Source organism: Cucurbita pepo, chromosome 1 (genome assembly GCF_057944985.1).
Source record: "Cucurbita pepo subsp. pepo isolate OVF chromosome 1, ASM5794498v1, whole genome shotgun sequence".
NCBI lineage: Eukaryota > Viridiplantae > Streptophyta > Magnoliopsida > Cucurbitales > Cucurbitaceae > Cucurbita > Cucurbita pepo.
The window spans coordinates 16642084-16654555 of record NC_141798.1 but is presented as its reverse complement, the minus strand read 5'-3'; the positions used below and the strand labels follow the sequence as shown (position 1 = coordinate 16654555).

The following is a 12472-nucleotide window of genomic DNA, read 5'->3' as shown; positions in this document are numbered from 1 at the left end:
CCCTATTAGACACGTTTTAAAATCCTGGAGTTGACAACAATACACAACGGGTTAAAGCTGGCAATATTTATTAGTGGTGGGGTTGGGTTGTTACAAATATATTATTAACGGAAACAAAGAGTAAAGTTAACCAAAACCCTTCTAAGGATTAAATATAAAGTGGGTAGTTTAATAACAAAGAAAACAACAAATCACTTATAAGAGTAAACTATAGGCACACTTGTTTACAAACAGCAACACATTTTTATTAGATATATGAGCACAACACCATAACCTGTATATGTAATCATTTAGTATCATCACAAGATGCCCAATAACAACAAAAACCAATCATTGGAAGGCACTTTGTCTATCCCAGTTTGGCAATGAATGCTCTGAATCAATACTCAAATCCTTGGTGAGCGTTCTGCTTGATCTTGTTGGCCCTGGCAGCCCCTTCAGCCCCGGTGACCTCTGTTGCTGAAACCCCCTTCTTCCACTGCTAATGGCCACTTCACTCGCTATTGATGACACCAAACTGAGCTGCTTTGTCTTGCATGGAGAGTTCCCATCGGAGCATGTGTCCAATCCCCCTGCTGGCCTCAGCTTTGGTGAGCTCAAGGACCTTGCTTTCGCCTTTGCAGATTCTGTGGCCGCCATGTATGTTGGCACCATTGGGGAACTTGAAAATGAAACGTTGCTCGAGTCGATTCCGCCTCCCAATGAACGTTGCTTCTTGTGGTGTGCGAGCTTTTTCAGAGATGGGGAATGGTTGGGGAGTTCTATTATGGTGTTCATGGTTTTTGTTGTGAGGTTTGGTTTGATTTCGTCTGTCACTTTGTGTTTAGGATTTGGGGTGAAAAGAGAGTCTAAATCTTCGAGTTCTTTGCTTTTCGAGAGTTGGGTGTCGACCCATTGATCGAGCCAGTATCTCCATCTTCCACTTACCTTCTTTCGTTCGGATTCTGCAGATCTCTGCAAAATGATGTCCATGGAGTGTCAAAAGTTTGATTCAAGAAGCAAAGGAACAGAGAGTTTGTTTACTTTTAAAAAGGTTGGACATGATTTACCCTGTGAGCAAACAAGTATTCTTTGACTCGTTCTCTCCTGATCACTGCCTCTTTCTTGCTCAAAAATACTGCATCAGATTCTTCTTTTGATAGCAGGCTATCATCCCACCTTTGACCGTTCGAATCCAACTTCAAAATCAATGGGAAATAGAAGAAGTGAATGAGAAAACTAGTCAACTGAATCAACTGCTACAGAAGACTGATGCAGGATGTAGAAGAAGATCAAAGGAAGACAATGAAGAGACTTGTTAAGGAACAACCCAAAGAGGCCGGTTCGGGTAGTGCAACAGAAAATGTCATTTGTGGTCGAGTTTTAATGAATATACTAGTATGCTTTAGCAAAGAGAAGTTCATACAAATAAGAGCAAGAAAGAAGTAGCTTAAGAAGTAGCTTAGAGGTTCCTTGTTGGAGAAGAAACTTGTTGGGGGTGTGAAAATAGTCCAACATCGAGTAGAGATCCCATATCAGTTGGAGGGGGAAATAAAGTATTCTTTATAAGGGTGTAAAAATCTCTCACTAGCAGACACGTTTGAAAAACCTTGAGGGAAAAACCCAAAGAGGACAATATCTGCTAGCGGTGGGCTTGGGCCGTTACAAATGGTATCAGAGCCAGACAGCGGGCAGTGTGCCAGCAAAGACGTTGAGCCGCGAAAAGGGGTGGACACCAGATGGTGTGTCAGCAAGGATGCTGGGCCCTGAAGGAGGGTGGACATTGGGCGGTGTGTCAGCAAGGATGCTAGGCCTCGAAGGGGGGTGGATTGTGAGATCCCACAATGTTTGGAGAGAGGAACGAGTGCCAACGAGGACACTGGGCCCCGAAGGGGGGTGGATTGTGAGATCTCACATCGGTTGGGGAAGAGAACAAAACATTCTTTATAAGGGTGTGGAAACTTCTCCCTAGCAGGCGCGTTTTAAGAACTTTGAGGGAAAGCCCGAAAGAAAAAGTCCAAAGAGGACAATTTGCTAGCGGTGAGCTTGTATCGTTACAAAGTCTTCTAGACTTGTTGTCTTTAAGAGATTGAGAAAATCTTATCAAAAAGGAGATTGAGAAATAGACAGAAGAAGAAACTAAAAAACAAATAGCTGATATTCAGAAACAATATTATAATCAAACCAACCAGTATTTTAACCAAGTAAATCAATCAATAGAGCTATACTTAGACTTGGCTTACCTTTATAATCCTTTCTTTCAAGCTCTGCAACTGCTTGGTTTCAGGAGAATTGAAAGTGTTTTGAGGAAGATGAAGTCGATTTGAACAGACTTGTGATTGAATGCTAACAATGGACTGCAAGCGCTTCAAAGTGACAATGGCTTGGCGCCTAACAGCTCGCCCTCGGATAATTGCCTGTAGCCTCACTATTCCTTTCAGTGCTCTCAATGCTTTCCTTGCCTGAAAATTTACATTCTTTGCTTAATAATACAAATGTCACTCAAGTAAACAAGGCTAGAGAATCAAAACTTGTAAGCAAATACACAGATGCCTTAGGATTAAGTGCCATTTGAAAACGTTTTTGTTTTATATTTCCTGTTTATCGTTTCTACTTTTTGCAAATAAGTGCATTTAGGAACATTCTCTACGTTTTTGTTCTGGGATTCTCTTCCTCGTGTTTCCAACTTTCCACAAATGTTAATAAAACTGCAATTTTTATTGTGTCTAGGGCTTGAGTTCATAAGTTCCATGTTCGTCTAAAAAGAGAAGTCTAAGTACAAGATTTCAAATATACTTTTTAACTCTGGAGTTGTCGAGGATTGTTGGGAGGGATTCCAACATTGGCTAATGGGTTTATGGGTTTATAAGTAAGGAATATGTCTCCTTCAGGCCGGCCTGGAGAAGCCCAAAGCAAAGCCACGAGAGCTTATGCTTAAAATGGACAATATCATACCATTGTGGAGGGTCGTGATTTCTAACCATAGTACCGATTTGTTTCAGCATTTCATTCCAATTCCATTGAAGCAAGTGAGAAAGTACAGTCAGAAGAAGTACTCACAAGGAAGCCACGGAAAGCAGTTTGGATAATAATAGCAGCAAGCTCATGGATTTCCCTTTCACGTTTAAGGAGATCAGATGGAAGGGCCTTCTTCAGAGGTTTAAAGGCTTCATCTCCAGCCTCTTGTTGATTAGATTGAGGGGTCCCTGTGAGCCACACAACCTCAACAGCAGCCTTAGCAGCTGCAATGGCTGCTTCGGCAGCCGCGGTACTTGCAATGGCCACAGAAAGAGCCTGATTCCTCTCCTCTTCCTCCTCTTGTCTCAACGTCGCTTTCGGTGCTGTCAGTGTGGCTAATCTCTTGTTCTTCACTCTTCCAAACATCCATTTCCATCTCTTTTGCTTCTGAAAAAACAACATTCATCAGCATTGATGATTAGTTGAAGACATGTTAAAAAAACCCAACACTATATCTATATATGTCTTTACCTTCTCAGGCTGCTTTGGCTCTGGCTCTGAAACAAATAGCTTCTTGACTAAATAAAACCACCCCTTCTTCTTGCCCATTTGAGAACAAGCAGACAATCAATCAACTAATCCAAATAGATCAATGAAGCAATGGAATAGATATCTCAACTAATCTCAATCCAAAAGTTGAGAAAACACTCAATCTAGATACAGATGAACATGAAACCAAAAACCCATTTGCAGAAACAATTATAATCAAGGGTCATTCAAAGAGAAATACAGGAAGCCATTGATAGAACCTCCAAAGGGATTTCCCCCATAGAACTCCTCAGAGCTAGAAGCCATCAACAGGGGAAAACAATGAAGGAGGGATTTCGTCGAACACCAAGCAGGCAAGAGAACCCAGAAGCAGAACGAGACCCAAATCTTCCCCAAATTATAAGAAACTTTGAAAGATAAGAATCAACAGAGAGAAAAGAAGAACCCAATCGAGTAAAACATGAAAGGATGTCGATTCAATACATCCCTGTTTTCTGAAATCATGTTTCCTTGTAAGCAGATTGAGATGAATTTGTGCTGCTTGCTTGCTTCCAGCTTTGGTGGGCCTTTCAATCACATAATGTAAAAAGAAGGAAAACAATGGCAGAGGAGTGAGAGGTCTACCTCCTCCTCTCCTCCTTCAGTGGGTTTTTTAGAAAGAAAAAGAAAAAAGAAACCATTTTTGACTTCGAATGGGTCCTCTAATCTTTTGTCACAAACCCTCTACTTTTTTCTCTCATATGCATCAAACATATTCAAATGCCTGTTGGGTACCAAATTACCGAATTGCCACTTCATACCCAAAATAACATTTCTTTTTTAAAAAAATTAAAAATTAAAATATAATTTTATTCTTAATTTAATTTTTATATTCTTGATAAATTAAAAAAAAAATTAATAAAAAATATCAGGATATAAAAATTTGAACCTCTAATTTCAATTTATACGACCAATAATTTTCAAATTTTATAAAGAGATACCGATGAAAATTAGAGTTCTACCTGCAAAATTCTCCATTTATTTTTGTGGATATCTAGTTTTTCCCTTAAATTTTTACCCATTTTTATTTTTTTAAAAAAAAATTGAAATATTTTTTAATATAATTTCTATTATAAATTATAAATCATTCTAATAAATTTAATAATATTTCTTAAGCAAAAATATAATATAATTCCTATGAGCATAATTTTTAAATAATTAAATTTCAATATTACAACGTACATATTCAAACAGGAAATATAATCCACATTCCCGATCCTATTTAGCTAATGAAGAGAAATTAGAGGGTCCCGTTTAATTTTATATTAATTTTAAATGAAAATTTTATATTTTTTAATCTTTTAGATCTACCAAATTTTAAAAAATTAAAAATTATTAAAAAAAAAAAAAAAAAAAAAAAAAAAAAAAAAAAAAGAAAAGAAAACTAAACCATGTGCAAGTATTGAAGACATGTTCCTTTTTAAGACTGTTTATAATTGGTATTTAAAAACACTTTTTTAATAAATAAATAAATAACTTTTTTTTTTTAAATTGTTCTGAAAACAAACAAATAGTACAAAATGGTAACAGTATTTTTATTATTTTTATTATTTATTTTAGTATTTTCTAAATTAGATTTAAAAACAATCCCTACTTCGTACATTTTTTTTTCTATATATGATTTGCAATAAATAAAAAATAGATAAATGAAAATTAAGCTTAAAAAATTAGTAACTTATAAAAATATTTTTTTATTATTTAAAAATTACCCGAAATGAGGACAAAATATGTTGAAAAAACTCGTGTTGGCTTGTGGGAATGGTTTTCGTTTTTAGAAAAGAAGCTAGAAGTAAGGGCTCGTGTTGATCTGCGATAATAGTTTTTTGTAAAAGCCCCCAAGTCCACCGTTAGCCGATATTGTCCGTTTTGACCTCTTACGTATCGTTATCAACCTCATGGTTTTAAACACGTCTATTAGGGAGAGATTTCCACACCTTTATTAGGAATGTTTCGTTCACCTCTCAAATCGATGTGGGATCTCACAACTCACCCCCCTTGGGGGCCCAACGTCCTCACTCACACACCGTCTAGTGTCTGGCTATAATACCATATTGTGAGATCCCACATCGGTTGGAGAGAGTAACGAAACATTCCTTATAAAAGTGTGAAAACCTCTTCCTAATAGACATGTTTTAAAACCGTGAGACTACGGCAATACGTAACGGGCTAAAACTGATAATATCTGTTAACGGTGGGTTTGGACGGGTATAATTTTACTCCGAAATAACTAATTCCATCCTATTATATTCATGTCTCATTTATTCATACATTTAACACAAAAAAGTGAACATAACCCATATTATATTTAACAACCTTAAAAGTTTGGGGACATTTAAGGCTAAATTATGACATAAAAAGCTTCTTAATCTCTGCTAACATCCTTAAAAGTGTGAAAAGCAAAAACATAATTAATATGATCTTTGAGTTTAATTAATGTTTGTGGGCTAAATAAATGTCTGTGAAAGGACAATTATAACCCTTTCATTGGCTTGCTTGGTCACTTTTCTAGAACTAGTTACAATAATGACATTAAAAATTAATAAAATTATTTAGATATTCATAAATTAAAAATATATGACAAAAAAAAAAAAAAAAAAAAAAAACCCACGAAAGGGTTATAATTGTCACCTCGGTTTAATGTCATTATTGTAACCTCGGTTTCCAACAACACGATTCATGCATGCACTCACAAACTTGAATTCCGTACGAGCTGTTTAGTTGACGAAGGCAAACCTCGCCGACGATTCGATGAAGCCACAAACCCAGTCGAAAAATGTAAATGGAACTTGAGTTCTCCTTAAGGTTTGTCGTGAGCGTGTCAAGATCACGACGGTTGAAGATGTACGACTGTGATAGTTGGTATTAGAGCTCAGCATCTATTCTCGTTTCTTTGAGATCGAACGTGCAAATCTCGACCTTTACATTTACATACGAAAGCCCTAACTAAAAAAATATATTTTTTATCTTTTTTTTTTTTCTTTTATATTTCAAATTTTTAGAAAAACAATGAAGAGAGAGAAAGAGGAATGAGGGGCAAAATTGGAAATTGAGAAAGTGAAAGAGATGAGAGAGAATGTGAGAATGTTTTGAAAGAAAACAAAGCATTCTTGTTGGAGGGAGGAAGGAAGCCAGCTGGCAGTGGGACCCACAAAGAGGTATTATCATCATATATTCTCTTATCTTTATTTATGAGGAATATAATATATTCTTTTTATTCCTTTATTTTTCCTTATTTTCTCCAAAAATATTATCGAGCTTCTAAAGGTTAAATGTTCGAATCTCTACGTATTTATCAATTAGATAAAATTTGGAGTATTAATTTGGCGGGTGGACGGGAGGGAAAATGACTTTTCTATCCTTGTCCCTCGCCTCATTATGCTCTTCGTCTTAAAAAAATTTCCATTAAATTTCATATGATCGAGCTATTCTTGAGAAATTAATTTTTTATTACCTTTTATTTTTTAAATAAATACAATTTTTTTTTAATTTCTTAATTTAAAAAATATATATTTCAATTTACTCTAAAATATACGCGTATTAAATGAGGTGGGACAGATATGAGAAAGTTCATTGTCTCGATTTTCATTTATGCTACATTGCTTCCCTCAATAAGTATATTTCGATAAGGTAACAAAACATTCAAGTATGGTCTCGTAGCAGCTTAGACCTTGTCCCCAATCACCATCGAAAAAAAAAAAAAAAACACACCTGGTTTGAATATCAAAGAAAAACTTTACTAGGAAGTCATGACTAAGGTTATTGAATCTTTAATAGGGTCTTCAACGAGTCACTACTATTTACACGGAGAAGGAGATAGTGAAAAGGCTTGTACTAAGTGAAATCAAGAAGGGCCAAAATGCCCGTAATGTACTCAAATGGCCTAACGACTAGGTGTGTAAAACCTACCAAGCAATTGTGATATATCATATTGGTTGGGGAGGAGAACGAAACACCCTTTATAAGGGTGTGGAAACCTTTCCCTAGTAGACGCGTTTTAAAGCCTTGAGGGGAAGCCCAAAAGAAAAAGCCTAAAGAGGACAATATCGGCTAGCAGTGGACCTGTGCATGCCGTTACAAATGGTATTAGAGTCAGACACCAGACAATGTGCCAGCGAGGAGGTTGTTCCCCAAAAAGAGGTAGACACGAGGCGGTGTGCCAGTAAGGACGCTGGGCCCCAAAGGAGGGTGGATTTGGTGGGGATCCCACATCGATTGGAGAAAGGAATGAGTGCCAACGAAGACGATAAGCCCTGAAAGGGGGTGGATTGTGATATCCCACCCCTCCTTTATAAGAGTGGGGAAACATTTCCCTAGTAGACGCGTTTCAAAGCTTTGAGGGGAAGCTCGAAAGGGAAAGCTCAAAGAAGACATTATCTGCTAGCGGTGAACCTGGGCCATTACGAAGGCAATGTATACTTACATCTGTACTCAAGTTGTCCCCTCGTCACTACGAAAACTATAACCCCATCAAATTTTCTTTTGCATATGACATTTTTTTCTTCTAGATTATTATGAGTTCATTGTTAGTTTATCATTAATCAATATTAAAATTTACAACGAGCGAGTAAATAAAATTAATATATAAAAGACTAAATTAAAACTAATATAAGTCGTCAATTCTTCATTCCTATGTATATTATTTTAATAGACTTTACGGTTTGAGTTCTGGCTAAGTAAAGATTTAAATTTCTAATTTCAAAAATAAATAAATAAATAAATAATAATAATGAGTAGATGTTTAATTATGCGTATTAGCATATACATACGTAATTGAACTATGTTTGATAATTTGGATTTGATTTATATAATTTAAATTTATTTTTCAATTTTATTATTATTTTTATTAGTATTATTCTATTAGTTTAATCTTTTTGTATGTTGTGCATTTCAATATTGATGAGAATGTGAATTTAATTAAAAATATATATTATTAATAACACATAATTTTAAACAATTTCATTAATTTAATTTATAAAATAAAAATCACTTAAAAATACGTGTTGACCTCTGGCATTTCAACGTTTCTCAAAGGAATTGCATATAGATGTAAAATAAAAGAAAAATAAATCCGCCGTTGCCGGGGATCGAACCCGGGTCACCCGCGTGACAGGCGGGAATACTTACCACTATACTACAACGACAACTTTGATTGTTATCTAAATATTATTTTATATATAAAATAATTTTCCATTTTTAAGTTTTTTTAATAAAAAGGCATTAATTTATTGTATCTTTGAAGATCTTCGAGTTTTCATTTATTTTATTTTAGGAAAATAAACCTCAACTACATTTTCCCTAATTAAAAATTTTATGAATTGAGATTTCCTTCATTTCCTGAACCGAGATATTACCTGATTGACCGGATTGGATTGAACTCCTCTTTCTTTATAAGACTTAACTCCTTATTCATGAGACGGATTACACTCGGGTTGAACTATTCTTTCACTTTTCCGAACATCTTCTTGACCAATGAATTGTCGTGATTGTGAAATGACTTTATATAACATCCACAATTTTCGAGACCAACTTATTCTCTAAGTTATGAAAAAGGAAAAGATCCTTTCCGAGCAGCCAAAAAGAAATGGTTCAAAGAACTAATAAGATAAGAGTTAAAAGGCTCGAGTTTTAGATCCATATTTTTCAACTGGACCAAACTAATGTTGTACTAGAAACATCGGCCTAAATGTAACCTAGACGGTACATCTTATCAACCAATAAGCAAAATAAGAGCTTAAGATAATAGCTCCTATTTGCATTTTAAAAATATTTCAATTTGAAGAATATATAACAATAATATTAAACATTAAATTCACTCATCATACAAACTAACTTTATACTAATCATTATTAAGAGGAAGAAGAAGAAGAAAACAAGTTAGATACAGTATACATAGAAGCTTTCTAGTTCCTTTGAGCCATTTTTCTGCCTGTCTGATCCGATCATGTTCACATCCAAAATCTATGCTGCTATTTATACCTCGGCTTCCCTTTTAGGGCGGTTTCGAGTTCGTGGAAGAGCGGGTTTTTCTTCGAAAGAGATTTCTGAACTACCATCTTTGTTCTCTTCATCTTCCTCCATTATGGCTTGATTAAGAGCAAGCTGGTTCACAAACACAGTTCAACAAAATCAGTGTCTATTTCCCAGTTTCAGGAATCACTTCCCCTCAAAAACAGATTACTATGCATAAAAAGGAACCAAGCTTTCAAAATATTCCTGTTCTAAATAGGCTCCATGGGATGACCAAGGTGGAAACGACTTGAAATGTTATGAGATGCCTTCGATGTCTTAAGTTCGTGCTCTCACGTGGAAAACTTATGCCTTGTTTGACAACTATTTGATTTTTTGAAGATTCCGTTCCTTCGTCATTTCTCTACAATGAGATTCATTTTTCTTAAAAGAAGAAAACATTTGAATTTGAATTCTTAGCCAATGAGATTCATCTTTCTTATGGTAGGTTACCCCTGCCTCCCTCGAGATTAGTGGTGGTGGTGCCCGTGAGAATATACACAATTCAAAAAAACCTATACTCCCACTCCCCCTTATGAGAGATTTCCAAAAGGTGAGATTTCGCAACTTATCTGACTAATAAGAAAAAATGGGATGTGCCCCATTATAAGAGTGAGCGCTCACTCTTTTGGGAAGAATCGCATCGAGACAAAATCAATATTTCAGCCTGCAAGAGAGGTATCTGACTTTTCTAACTAGCTGAATCACTTGAATTAGTTGAAGGAGGTTCCTATAGGAAGAGTTGCGACTCCATGTTGAGGCGGGCGGGGGTTCATGACGAGTGGGCATGAACTATAACCAAACAGCTAACCACAAATTCCTGAACGAGAACCACCTTGTAAAGTCAAGAGTCTCGCCTAAAGGACCAAACCCAGAGCTGATAACAAGATCGAAGGCGCAACTTCTCAATCGATTTTTTGAATGAGGCCCCCGATACCGAGATTATTTGTAGTTCTAGGTCTATGGGGTGACCAAGATGGTAAGAACTTTGAAATGTTTTGAGATGCTTTCTATGTCCCAAGTTCACGCTCTCACCTAGAGAACATAGTGATTTAAACTCCTTGAAACTCGCCTGCTATGCAAGGAATGAGGCTTCCAAGATTATCCAAGTGAGGGATCATCTAATCAAATGGCCATGAATGTACAAAAGCAAAGCTTTTGATCACTGATGCACAAAGAGGGCAACTTTTGGGTAGCTGGAGGTGTGAGATCCCACACATCGGTTGGGGAGGAGAACAAAACATTCTTTATAAGGGTGTGAAAACCTCTCCCCTAGCAGATGCGTTTTAAAAACTTTGAAGTGAAACCCGAAAGGGAAAGCCCAAAGAGGACAGTATTTGCTAGCGGTGGGTTTGGGCTGTTACAAATGGTATCAGAACCACATCGGGCGATGTGCTAGCAATAAGGTAGCCCCGAAGGGGAGTGGACAGGAGGCAGTATGCCAACAAGGACGCTAAGGCCCGAAGGGGGTGGATTGTGAGATCCAAATATTTTTTGTAAGGGTGTGGAAACCTCTCCCTAGCAGACACGTTTTAAAAATCTTGAGGGGAAGCCCGAAAGGAAAAGCCAAAGAGAACAATATCCGCTAGCGGTGGGCTTGGGCTGTTAAAGAGGTATCTCTCATTTTTACCGATATCACTATACCTAATGAGAGTGCTTAACAAAGTACAGCAATCCCTCCATAAGAACAATCTTAGTATTAAAAGTAGCACATGAAGAGATTGCTTGAATTCATCATAGTAACGAACAATTTCTCAACACTACATAAAGGCTAGCTCAACCATAAACCATACAAATTCTAACATCAAAATATATGCAGAAATGATTTCCCAGAACACTAAGCATTAACACAAACAGGTTATGTGCATTAATATCACAGAAGCCTCAACATTGCAGGAAAGCTCGCTCAACCATAAACCATACAAATTCTAACATCAAAATATATGCAGAAATCATTTCCCAGAACACTAAGCATTAATACAAACAGGTTATGTGCATTAATATCACAGAAGCCTCAACATTGCAGAAAATCTCATCTAAACCAAACATGAACTGAAACCAACCAGAACGCCCAACAAAATTCAGTCCCACAAACAAAATGGAGCGAAATAACAAATCACAAAGTACCTCCTCAAGAAACTTCTTGTCCAGGTTATCACCGATTTTGAGAGCGGTAAGGGCAGTGACGAGAATAAGCGAAAAGGGGATAGAGAAAGCGAAGATGTAACTGCTGGTGCTGGCACCGGCACGAGTCGTCACCACTCGTAGGGCTCTGGCGGCTGATGGGTCGCCGGAGAATCTGACCGCCGGCGACAATTTGGAGGGTCTGAAGAATGCCCGTGCCGGAACCAGGGGAAGAGGGGGAAAGGGGAAGGCTCTGGTGGAGATAAGGAGCCTGGCCATAGCTTCAGACGTGTAAGGAATTGGACTTGTGTGATGTAAGATAGCAAATTAGCCGTAAGTTAATATTTTCCAAATATATTAGTTATGGAATATATCTTATATATTTTAATATTATTTTAGTATTATATTTTATTGTATTCTCTCAAATCAGTTGGTTTATATTTTTTGTTATTATTGGTAGGTATTAATTGGTAGATTGTATTCTATTTAAACTGTGTAAATATCAATGAAGATTGAACATTCGATCCCAATTCTATTTCTCGTTCTTAACTTTGTATTGTTTGATTGAGTAATAATATTTTCAGATCTATTCACACTTTTGAATGGTAAATGTTGTGTCAGAAGTAGCATTTGAAATATCGAGTGAGTCCCATTTTACAATAAAAAGAAAGAACAAGAACATGTAAAAGAAACAAAATTATACTTTTATCGACTAAAAGACACAATTTTTAGAGTTAGTTTGATAACCGTTCTCGTTTCTCTCTTCTTCCCTTGTTTTGTCGTCCTGTTTCAATAGATTTCATCGTCCCTTACCTTA

General features: G+C 36.4%; 2 protein-coding genes and 1 non-coding gene across 4 annotated transcripts; all 3 read right to left on the bottom strand.

The window, feature by feature from the left end:
* Positions 1-167: 167 nt before the first annotated feature.
* Positions 168-4207, bottom strand: LOC111789261 (protein IQ-DOMAIN 11). Of its 2 annotated transcripts, none has more exons than XM_087125142.1 (5): positions 3469-4207; positions 3040-3381; positions 2223-2441; positions 1050-1178; positions 168-954 (listed from the first exon to the last, which is right to left on the bottom strand). In XM_087125142.1, the coding sequence occupies exons 1-5, from the start codon at positions 3544-3546 to the stop codon at positions 331-333; spliced, it is 1392 nt and encodes a 463-aa protein (XP_086981268.1). In that variant the 5' UTR covers positions 3547-4207; the 3' UTR covers positions 168-330. The 2 variants fall into 2 exon arrangements, with proteins under 2 accessions (XP_086981268.1, XP_023525750.2); XM_023669982.2 differs by having other exon boundaries at positions 3040-3384; positions 3469-4206.
* Positions 4208-8594: 4387 nt separating this feature from the next.
* On the bottom strand, positions 8595-8666 carry TRNAD-GUC (transfer RNA aspartic acid (anticodon GUC)). The gene has a single exon. It is a non-coding gene; the product is annotated as a tRNA-Asp (tRNA).
* Positions 8667-9289: 623 nt separating this feature from the next.
* On the bottom strand, positions 9290-11967 carry LOC111789252 (uncharacterized). Its single transcript, XM_023669972.2, has 2 exons — positions 11659-11967; positions 9290-9624 (listed from the first exon to the last, which is right to left on the bottom strand). Exons 1-2 carry the CDS (start codon positions 11932-11934, stop codon positions 9496-9498), a joined length of 405 nt encoding a protein of 134 aa, XP_023525740.1. The 5' UTR covers positions 11935-11967; the 3' UTR covers positions 9290-9495.
* Between the last annotated feature and the right edge of the window lie 505 nt (positions 11968-12472).

What these genes read in the sequence shown, in the direction of transcription:
- LOC111789252 (XM_023669972.2), bottom strand. Translation starts at nt 11,934, where the DNA reads ATGGCCAGGCTCCTTATCTCCACCAGAGCCTTCCCCTTTCCCCCTCTT. An exon ending in ACAAGAAGTTTCTTGAGGAG is followed by an intron (nt 9,625 to 11,658) that starts GTACTTTGTGAT and finishes TTTGTGAACCAG; the next exon opens with CTTGCTCTTAATCAAGCCAT.
- LOC111789261 (XM_023669982.2), bottom strand. Translation starts at nt 3,546, where the DNA reads ATGGGCAAGAAGAAGGGGTGGTTTTATTTAGTCAAGAAGCTATTTGTT. An exon ending in AGCCAAAGCAGCCTGAGAAG is followed by an intron (nt 3,385 to 3,468) that starts GTAAAGACATAT and finishes TTGTTTTTTCAG; the next exon opens with AAGCAAAAGAGATGGAAATG. An exon ending in TGAAAGAAAGGATTATAAAG is followed by an intron (nt 1,179 to 2,222) that starts GTAAGCCAAGTC and finishes TTGATTTTGAAG; the next exon opens with TTGGATTCGAACGGTCAAAG.